We start from the raw sequence: 10,910 nt of genomic DNA on the forward strand, positions 1-10,910 counted from the left end.
TTTTTTTTTTTTTTTTTTTTTTAGTGTAATGTATGTTGATGAATATTGATCTTATTGGTCACTCTTTATTTTTCTTTTTATTTTTTCTCATTTACCTGCAAAGTATTAGTAGATCTTTTGGTTCTTAATATTTCAATTTCAATTTTTTTTTTATTTTTAGTTTTTATCTTTGATATTTTTATTTATTTTCAATTAAACCTTCAATTCTAATTTATCATATTTAATATTTTTAATTTAATTATTTTTTTTCATTTAAAATTTTTTACTTTGGCTATTATTGTAAATATCACTAATGCAATACTAGAGTGTTATATGAAAATGTAAATAATTTCCTCACAGCATGAAATCTAAAAATAAGTTAAGATTATAGTTAATCCACAAAGTATTTTAAAAAAAAAAATTTTGAAATTATATGTAGAAATAAATTTAATGAAATATATTATAAACTAGGCATCCAAGCCAAAAAAAACTAAATATCTATAATTAATCCAATAAAAAAAAGATATTATTAGACAATTTAACTTTCATAATTCCTCAAAAAATTATACTTGTGAAAAAATCTAAAAAATATTTTTTCTTATGGCTCTTAAGATTGTATAATAATCTAGAAATATTTTTTAAGGCTATTTAATATTTTTGCCTCGGTCCTGCTAACCACTGTTATTAAACCCTGATCAAAACATAAAGAAAAAAACCGAAGTGTGTGAGTAGAAGATGCCTAAAAGGAGAGTGGGCAATGAGTGTTAGAAAAACCCAAAAAAGGTAATAATAAAACCATGGTTAAACTATTTATGAGTGTGTGCTTGCTAGCAGCCAGTGGAGTCTAGTTTGGGTTTTGACTATCCCCTCTCTACCCATCCATTTGCTAGTTGTTGTCCTCGTTTCGCTATGATTTGGTTATCAACAGTTCCATAGCCGCTGACAGCAGGCTTTGGACCCTTTGTTTATGCGCTTTGACTTACTGATCTCTTTATTTCACCATCATTTCTTTCTCCTTGGCTCTTTCTTGTTGTATCTTTATTTACATGAAGAAACAAAGCCCAAGTCATATATTTTTTTTTCTATATTGTCTCTAGATCTCTACCTATCTAACTGGTAAGTTTGTCTTCCTGTTTTGCTTTAAATTAGATGCAAATTTAATGTATCTTTTTAGGACTGTGTTTCTCGAGTAAAGGTTGATGCTTTTTCTTGATTGTGGTTTTGGGTTGCTTTGGTTTTCATCAGTACATAGTTAATTTGACTGTGTTATCATTTTTTTTTGGGGTTCTTGAGTTTTTACTAATCTTTTTTGAACTGGGTTGTTTTGTTCTTTTTTTTTATTTTGATAGTATGAGCCCTTTTGATTTGATGTTGATCAGGTTGCTTCTTTTTTTTTCCCGGATTTGTAAGTTGGACTTCATGAGCTAGTTGTTTTTTTGATTTACAGTTTTGGTGGGGTTGGTGTTAATGGATTGGAACTTCAGCGGTGATAGTAACTGGTATTGTGGTGATTTTGAGGCAACAATGGACTACATTTTCAGCTTCAAAGTCATTTAGATCAATTCTGCGGTGAACTTATAAAGGGGGCTCTTGATTTGCTACCAATCATTACCTCTTTAGTGTAATTTGATAAAAGGGTTTTCCTAATTCTTGTTAACAACAAGCTTTGACCCTTTGTATGGAACTTTGGAACGATAATTGAATAAATTTGGCGATCATCACAATGGGGGGGCTTTGCTCGAGGAGCTCGACTGTAGATAATGCTCCCAGTGGAGGCTTTCTGCAGTTGAATGGTCATTTTAGTCATGGGTCTGGTTTGGTTTTTCAGACTCGTGAATTGAAAATAGATAGCAATACAAATCCATCTCTAGTTGGGGAGAACAACGTGGATAATAAGCAGCTAAGAGAACCCTTTTCATTTCCGGAGGTGAATGTGGTTCAATATGGGATGAATCCAGATGACATCGATGATGGGATTCCTCGCTTGTCAAGGGCTCTGTCCAATAAATCCAGATCAACCAAGTCCACGCCAGTAGCTGTTGCAAAGGTTAGCCTAATTTGTGTGTTGTTTACTTCTTGTCTAATTACTTCCTGTGTCTAATTGTTGCAAAGGTTAGCCTTCTATTCAGCTTGCTGTTTCCTATGTTATATTTTCAGCTGAAACTTTGATTGTAGCATGTAAACAAAGTCACAATATAAAGTCGCAATATAAAGTGTATACTTGACCTGCGTTCCTGGAAGTTAAACTTGTTATCTATGACATTTGGAGAGAGCAGATTATACTGCTAAAATGAAGCCATTGCCTTGTCTCTAAAGGTTGGATTCATTAGAATAAAGATAAATGAAAGCTGCAACCACATCACATAATATGTAACTAGTATTTATGAAATGCTGAAAATTGTCTGTAAATTCTCATAACTACTTCTGGTCTAAAATTTTGAACGCAATGGTCTGGCAGCAAATTGAACAAGCATTTCACTTTTTTTCCATGGCCATTAATGTCCTTTACCATGATTAGTTTAGAAATTTAAATCCCATTGGACTTTTGGACACTGTTTTGATGTTTTTAGAAAGAGTATTAATGTGTGATTATTGGCTGTAACAGACAAAGATTGATTTAAGTCTAGAGCCTTGTTCTCTAGCATATATATTTTACGCAGGTCTCACCTATCTGTATTAATTTGCATCTTCTGTTTTACCTTCGAAGAGTAAAAGTTCTAGTTGATTTATGTATGGCTTCTTTATTAGCTGAGAGGCTTGAGTCAAGGGGATCTGCTGCCTCCTTTTTATTTTTCTTTTTGTTGATGAAAGCCTCAAGTAGAATGTTTCAGATAGAGGGGGGAACCTGTCACAGGGTTAAGACTTAAGTCTGAAGTTATGCTGATTTCACATTTATTATTCGTGAACAATTGCACTTCTAAGTTGATATGTGTGATGATGTTTCCTAGCTTTGGGCATCTGTATGATATAGGGTTAATTTAAGGAAGAGTACGTTCGATGTGGATCATTCCTGTTAATAATGAAGACGTTATCTCTACCATATTATGATGTGTAATATTCTGTAAAGCACAACTGTGAATATTTTAAATTTTAATTGACAATATTTGTTCCTTTGACAGATAACATCTATCTATACATAGTAAGTAACAATTATTAAAACTTTGCTTATATGGTTAATTGAATAACATAACAACCTTCCACATATTTTCATGCTAGTAAATAAAATAATAATTTAGTACAAGTTTCCATAATGTTATGTTTTCAACATTTCACTCTTATAATATAAACATAGAGGAGATAAAAAAAATGAATGTTAACTAAATAAATAAAAACAAAGCATGTGTGTGGTTTGATACTTCTGAAAGGTGAAAAAAGAAGGTGAAAATCAGGATGCATTGAAGCCATTTAGGAGTACAAAGCAATAATAATAATTAAAAAAACAAAAGAAAAGAAATCACGGTCCTATTAGCCAAATGGAGTGTGCCAACTAAAATATTTAATTTTCAGGAATGATATTATACATTCCTAACATCAAAAAATCATTCCTTAAAAACCAATTTTGTTTTATTGCAAGAGTCTATTTGTGCTTTTTGTAAGTAGAGTTGGTTGAATTTTCTTGTTCTAGTAGATTACTTTTTTTGTCATTTATAATCAAATGCTTAATAATCCTCCATCTCCAAATACATTGCATCTTATAATATCATTATCAGATTCATGCATGGAATGATTATATACTTCGCAATGCACATGGAGTGAATTCTTGTGTCCACAATGCAATGCATTGATATAGGATCTTCTTTCATGCACACTGATAACAGATATAGATGTTGAAGTGGCTCTGAGGAAGTGTGTATAAGGATTTTCCTCAATAAGAAAGCTGGTTATTTTGGTGTTGCAGGTCTCAGAAGTGAGCTCACTGTTGGGAAGAGCTGGTACTGCTGGGCTTGGAAAGGCATATGATGTATTGGACACACTTGGTAGTAGCATGACCAATTTAAATCTTAGCAGTGGTGGTTTTACCTCTGGAGTGACCACAAAAGGGAATAAGATTTCAATTTTGGCTTTTGAAGTTGCAAACACAATTGTTAAGGGTGCCAATCTAATGCAATCCCTTTCAAAAGAGAACATTAGACATTTAAAAGAGGTTGTGCTTCTCTCAGAGGGGGTGCAAAATTTAATATCAAGTGACATGGATGAACTCTTGAGGCTAGCAGCAACTGATAAGAGGTTAATATTGCATAAATTGTGATTTTAATTTAAAAACAAATTTTCATCCATTTTATTACATTGATCTTATAGCAGTGTCTAGGAAGCATGTACAGAAAATATTAATCAATTCACTATACAATTGTGACAGAGAAGAACTGAAAGTTTTTTCCGGAGAAGTGGTGCGTTTTGGAAATCGTTGTAAAGATCCTCAGTGGCACAACTTGGACCGTTATCTTGAAAAGTAATGTTGTTGTTGATTGTCCTTTAGAATATCTGAAGTAAGCTTCTCAAATTTTCTTACATCATTCCATATGATTTTTAGGTTGGGTTCTGAATTGACACCTGAAATGCAATTGAAGGACGAAGCTGAGACAGTTATGCATCAATTGATGAATTTGGTTCAGTATACAGCAGTGAGTATTTAACAATACTGTAGCATATAACTACCCCCCAGTTGCATAATACATTGCATATCTAGGCGTGGTGATTTGAAAAGCATTTAACAATGTTCTTTTTTTCTTTGTTCTGTGGAAATTTTTATCTGCAAAAAAAAAAAAAAAGTCTTGATGCGTTCTAATTTGAAAGGGAGTGTGACTTTTCAGTTTTTTCAGCTCAATTGCATTTCCCCCCTTCCTTTTGGCATCGATTTTAATATGTGGGAGGAAGAGAAACACCAAAAAGGAAACTCCTACATTCCAGGATGTTGGACTTCAAATAAAATTTATGTACTTGTTTTATTTTCTTCTGCTATGATTCATAGACAAGAAATTCTTCACTCTTAACATGGCCTTTGAGCAAAATGCTTATGTAAAATGAAGAATGTCATAAATTTAATCTTAGAATTCTTCCCCTTGCTCACCTAATGACATACATTTCAGACCAAAATACTATCTCTTTTCAAATGCTATGACTAGAACATGACTAAGTTGATTGTATCAATGATCCAGATATGTTGTACTGATGATTGTACTGAAGTCATGAATGGGCATCTAGAGTCTGCTTTATGTGCTGCTAATGCTTTATTTGGTTTTATTGTATTTATTTTTTTCTCATTAATATGATTCCTTTTTTTTTTTTTTTAATTTTGCTTGAGCTGTGGTCCATCCGTCTTTATCCAGCATTGTTGAAAATGCTATGCCACATAGTTTAATATCAGCCTGTTGTTACATCCATCCTGACAATTTCAAGCTTAGTATTCTCTCAATGTTATCCTTTGGATTTACTCAAAGAAGAAATATTTCCTTTGGTTTGTAGGAACTGTATCATGAAATGCATGCCTTGGACAGATTTGAACAAGATTACCGCCGTAAGCTTCAGGAAGATGACAAAACAAACGTTGCTCAAAGAGGTAAAAGAATGTAATCTCTAATTTTCATTTTTAAGGCTGGTGTTTAGTTTGCATGTAATCTCTAATTCCTTTCGCTGGGCTGCTCCGAGCCTAGCCTTCAAAAACCTAAACGTATAATTTTCAGTACTGTCCGAATACTTACTGCCGAGAATCTGAGATCCTGTCCTAAATATGCTGGACTATTTGAGAGATGTTTACTTCTATTCCATATTTTCCTCATCTTGATGAATATTAACATCTGCAAGTAATATTTTTTTCATTGTGTCTAATTCACTTGTAGGGGATAGTCTTTCAATTTTAAGGGCCGAGTTAAAGAGTCAAAGGAAGCATGTGAAAAGTTTGAAGAAGAAATCACTCTGGTCGAAGATTTTGGAAGAGGTATGAGGCATTAAGGCATTTAGGTGCCTTGTTCTAGGGGGTCATTGGAGAGAAATATGCTCTTATTCTGGTGGTTCTCATATTTATGAACCCTCGTTGATCATTGTGTTTTCTGATCCTACCACAATAATGCAGTGATGCAATCCTAATGTTGGATGGACAATGCATATTCCACATCTGTCAAGTGATAGCAACGCAATAAATCCTTCTGTTATTTTTATTTTTTTTGAAACTATTCATAGTGATATTGCAACATGAATCTAACATGTTTGTGTAGGTGATGGAGAAATTGGTCGATATTGTCCATTTCTTGCATTTGGAGATTCATGAAGCCTTTGGTAGTGCTGGTGAGCAATCCAAACAGAGTTTTAAATTTCTTGTTGATGAAAATGTTTAATACATGACACCCCCCCCCCCCCCCCCCCCCCCCAATGAAAATGTTTAATGCATGACACCCCCCCCCTCCCCTCCATGTTTCCTTGCTTGGAACAATGAAATAGTATGAAATTTATCTCACAATTTGCTGGGTTCATTAACTGATGTTTTCACTTGCAGATGGCGATAGACCAGTAAAAAGTTCTTTGAAGCATAAAAAGTTGGGGCCTGCTGGTCTTGCATTGCATTATGCAAATATTATCACCCAAATTGATACTCTTGTGAGTTTATGATTTCACCCAGACTTGATATTCTTTTATCTTTCCTATTAAGGATTTTGTTTCTGTATCTCAAACCTCAGCTTCTGAGGTTTTCAATGTTGCATTAATCAGGGTCAGTCCTGGAGCTCTTGTCAAATTGCTGCTTTTTTCTTTCTTCCCTTTCTGATCTAATACCTGAATGTGACCAGGTGTCCCGATCAAGTTCTGTTCCTCCAAATACGAGGGATGCTTTGTACCAGGGATTGCCACCAAATATAAAATCTGCTTTGCGCTCAAAATTACTGTCATTTCAAGTTAAGGAAGAGGTATCATTTGATGTTATCATGGGACTGACTTGTTCATTGATATGTTATCTTTGTATGTTTTCAATGGGCTGCTAATTGAACAATCCTTTCTTAAAATTACACTTCTAGTCATTTTCTTGTCAATGCATTGTTTATAATTAGTTTTTCAAATGCTGTTCTTGCAGCTTACAGTTTCACAAATCAAAGCTGAAATGGAGAAAACTTTGCATTGGCTTGTTCCTATTGCTACTAACACAAACAAGTAAGATTCCAGCCCAGAGTCTAGATTTCTTTACCTCGGCTAGCCTGTACCCCATGATACCGCATCTCGTCATCTGCTCAATTTCATTCAAGTTCACAAATCATGATATCCTCAAGCACTAATAGTAATAACAATCTAACAGATTATTACTTAAGGTGAAGTTCGATAGTTTTTTGTACATGGGACTGGACAAGACATTGCAGGATAACTTCACCTGTATTGGAGTTTGATGTGCACATGGGACAGGATGAAAAGCAGCTTTTGTCTTGTACCATACCCAAACTTCTGTTCCACCTCCTCCTGTGTTGTTCCTTTTCTTATCCATTCTCATCCCCTCTGCTCATCAAAGCACCCTAACTGCATGGTCCTTGTGAACAGTTTTAAAGCGGGAGCTAAAAGTTATTTAGAGATTTTGTGATCTTAATATTCACGATCTTTCTTCTCTTGTTGGCTTGTTTGCATTTATTTGTCCTTGTTTTAACATTTTTTGCATGCACTTAACCAGAGCTCATCATGGATTTGGCTGGGTTGGAGAATGGGCGAATACAGGGTGAGTTCCAAATCTGCTTGTGCCCTTCCTTTTTATCTCATATGTGCTGAGTTCTTACGACCAATTCTTCAGGTCTGAGGTGAATCGTAAACCTGCTGGACAGACTGACTTGCTCAGAATAGAGACACTACACCATGCAGACAAGGAGAAGACTGAAATTTATATTCTTGAGTTGGTGGTTTGGCTTCACCATCTTGTCAGCCAAGTAAGAGCTGCCAATGGCGGTCTCAGATCTCCAGTTAAATCTCCAATTCGGTCACCAAATCAGAAGACAATTCAATTGTCACAAAGGCCAAGCTCTCCATCCTCTATGTTGACAATTGAAGACCAAGAGATGCTTCGGGATGTGAGTAAGAGGAAAAAGACTCCTGGGATAAGTAAGAGCCAGGAATTTGATACTGCAAAAACCAGGTTAAGTAAGCATCATCGACTGAGTAAAAGTAGTAGCCACTCGCCGATGGGTGAAACTAGAAAAGATCCGTTTCCCATCAGAAGGCCATCATCTGTTCCTGTCATTGACTTTGATATAGACCGTATGAAGGCCTTGGATGTTATTGATCGAGTGGACACAATTCGAAGCTTGTAGTCTATCATCATGTAGATCAGGATGCAGAGACAAAGGTCAGTGCTTGTGAAAATTGAAAAGGTCAAATCAAATGCAAATTCACCATGTTGGATATTGTGTCTTGGTTTGTGGCGGGGAAGATTTCACGTCAGTAGGCAGATGATGAGTGAAAAGTCATTTCTTTTTTGCATGTGAGAATTTAAGTTGGTAAGTTAATTGTTCAGGGGGAGGATTTAATTGTTTTAGAGGATATCAGGCTATAGTTTTTGTTAGTTGTACATGTACAAATTGAGTTCATAATAATTGAAGTCCATGTTCCTTTCCATGATTCTCTTGCCTTGTTTTTCTATTAGCTAGCCATTCTTTCTTTTGGCCATAGCCATCAAAGGACATGGACAGAAGGTTTCTTTTTAACATACTAACACGGCAACACGATCTTCAAGACGTATGATTATTTGGTCTCTACCTGAATAGGCAGGCATTAACACTTCTGTGGTTGTCATCTGACTACTATGAAATGAAACGTTGCTAAAGCACCTGTGAAAGATGCTAAAATCCATTAAATGAACGGCACATTCACGTTTGGCATCCATTTATAGAGTGCCACAATGTCTTGATTGTGAACGAGGAATACAAGCATTAGGGCACATGGCGCGAGCTGGATGAACTGCTTTTGCTGTCATGGTTTTGGCAGCAGATGTCGAGTTCAGGTTTTATTCCCTCGACATGCCGTATGATCACCATGCAGCAAAAGCAGGAAGCTAGAGAGTTCATTCTTTTAAACTTTGGAAGTGCTTATCTGTTGATTTCCTACGAAGCTGGCAGTTCTTGAAGAGATGATGTATTCATGATCAGAAACGTCGGCTTCTACTTCATCATCATCACTACTACTACATGATCCAACGTGGGAGGCGCAGGTAAGTCAAACAAATTCGGTTGTGGTAACTAACATCATGGCCTAATCATTGCTCGCCAAGTCACCTAGGGCTGTCCAAAACCCGCAAATATATCCATAACCACTGACTTTTGACAGGCCCCGTCGTCGTCTTTCATGGACCTTTCCTGTACTCAGTTTCAACAGTAATTATTTTATTTTTTTAAATAGTATTTATTTGAAAATATATAAAATTTATTTAAAAAAAATCAAAACAATTTAAAAATTAAAACAAGAATTTTTTTTAAAAAAATTATCACCAAATACAGTTTAAAAACAAACAATCCCTTATGGAAAGAAGATTGTGCTGCGTATGCCCACTCTTGCTCTCTGTAATACCTTTCTCTATTCGCTGCTGCTATACGCTACCATAAATCTTCCATCTACCAAACTTTTTCTTACCAATCTTCATATATAGTTAGGAATGAACTCGTGACATCATAATAGATATCGAGAGATAAAAAAAAAGAAATAAAATAATGTTAAGAGTAATTTAAAATATGATAATAAAATCTCGCAGGTTAATTTAAGATCTAGAACGAATTTTATATAAATAAAAAACAAAGTTATATTCTCGTCAAATCAATCGAAACTCAATGACTTGACGTGATTAATAAAGTGCTACTGTTTTCTTTCGGGAATAGAAGCCCGACCTTCCCTTTTCCTCCCCTATTCTTCCTTTGTTCTTTCCTTAGTTCTTAAGCCATTAATATTTGTGAGAAAAAAAATGAAAAACTATTCCAATTTTGCTCCCTGTTCTTCATTACATGTTCTTTTTTTTCTTTTTTTTTTTTTCATTTTAGTTGTATCAATGAATAACTTTCTATTTCAAGGATGCTTAAGATTCTATGGTGACAAACAATGACCATGTTAATTTCGTTTACATCATTTTCCTAGTTTTATACGGTTTGCACTTTGCACACCCCCCCAGCTTCCCCACAACCACACTAGCACCAGACAGAGTACCTCAAACTTCTACTAGAATCTGAATTTCTATGATGAATCACCACGTAGACCTTATTTTGAGAAATTCACTTACCTTGTGAACTTATATTTCCTCCTGCATCATTCTCTAATTTCGAAAAGAGGATGGGGGAGGGGATCATAAAATCTTAATAGTTTGTGTTTCATTTTATTTCAAGTTTTTCTCTGTCAAAACCAAGATTTTTTTATATTGCAACTGGAGCATATTGTAGTTTTCCATACCTCGGACGCAAAATAGCTTAATATGTTCATCGTATCAAAGTGAAGGTGTTGACAAGAATTCATTTATGTATGTTACATTAAGTTTTTCTCTGTCAAACACCAAGATTTTTTTATATTGCAACTGTAGCATATTGTAGTTTTCCGTACTTTGGACGCAAAATAGCTTAATATGTTCATTGTATCAAAGTGAAGGTGTTGACAAGAATTCATTTATGTATGTTACATTGCTTTTTAATGTGTTCTTGTATCAAGCTTCAACTATAATATTATAAAATCTTTAATTTTTTAGTAATGCAGATGAGGATGTTGTTTGTAATGAAGTATCTATTAAAATATAGAATTTCTTTTTTATTTTTTTGGGGTGATTTAGGATTTGGATTATTGACTAGATTAATCTCGAACTGAGTTTAATAACTATAATTTAAAAGTTGATATTAGATTTATGTTTTTAATTTGATTGTTATATTGGTCTTAGTTTTCTAAGTTTTGAATTACATGACGAGGGGAACTAGGGTTTTGGTGAATTGCACTTTGACATC

The 10,910-nt window shown here is 34.5% G+C and overlaps 1 protein-coding gene across 1 annotated transcript; it reads left to right on the forward strand.

The window, feature by feature from the left end:
- The first annotated feature begins 813 nt into the window (after positions 1-813).
- On the forward strand, positions 814-8,559 carry LOC105108926 (uncharacterized). The gene is made up of 13 exons (XM_011003427.1): positions 814-1,095; positions 1,427-2,026; positions 3,878-4,206; positions 4,337-4,429; positions 4,511-4,601; positions 5,443-5,536; positions 5,817-5,914; positions 6,192-6,261; positions 6,470-6,570; positions 6,759-6,875; positions 7,040-7,116; positions 7,622-7,666; positions 7,739-8,559. Exons 2-13 carry the CDS (start codon positions 1,703-1,705, stop codon positions 8,250-8,252), a joined length of 1,953 nt encoding a protein of 650 aa, XP_011001729.1. The 5' UTR covers positions 814-1,095; positions 1,427-1,702; the 3' UTR covers positions 8,253-8,559.
- Positions 8,560-10,910: the final 2,351 nt, after the last annotated feature.

This window comes from Populus euphratica, unplaced genomic scaffold (assembly GCF_000495115.2).
Source record: "Populus euphratica unplaced genomic scaffold, PopEup_1.0 scaffold401.1, whole genome shotgun sequence".
NCBI lineage: Eukaryota > Viridiplantae > Streptophyta > Magnoliopsida > Malpighiales > Salicaceae > Populus > Populus euphratica.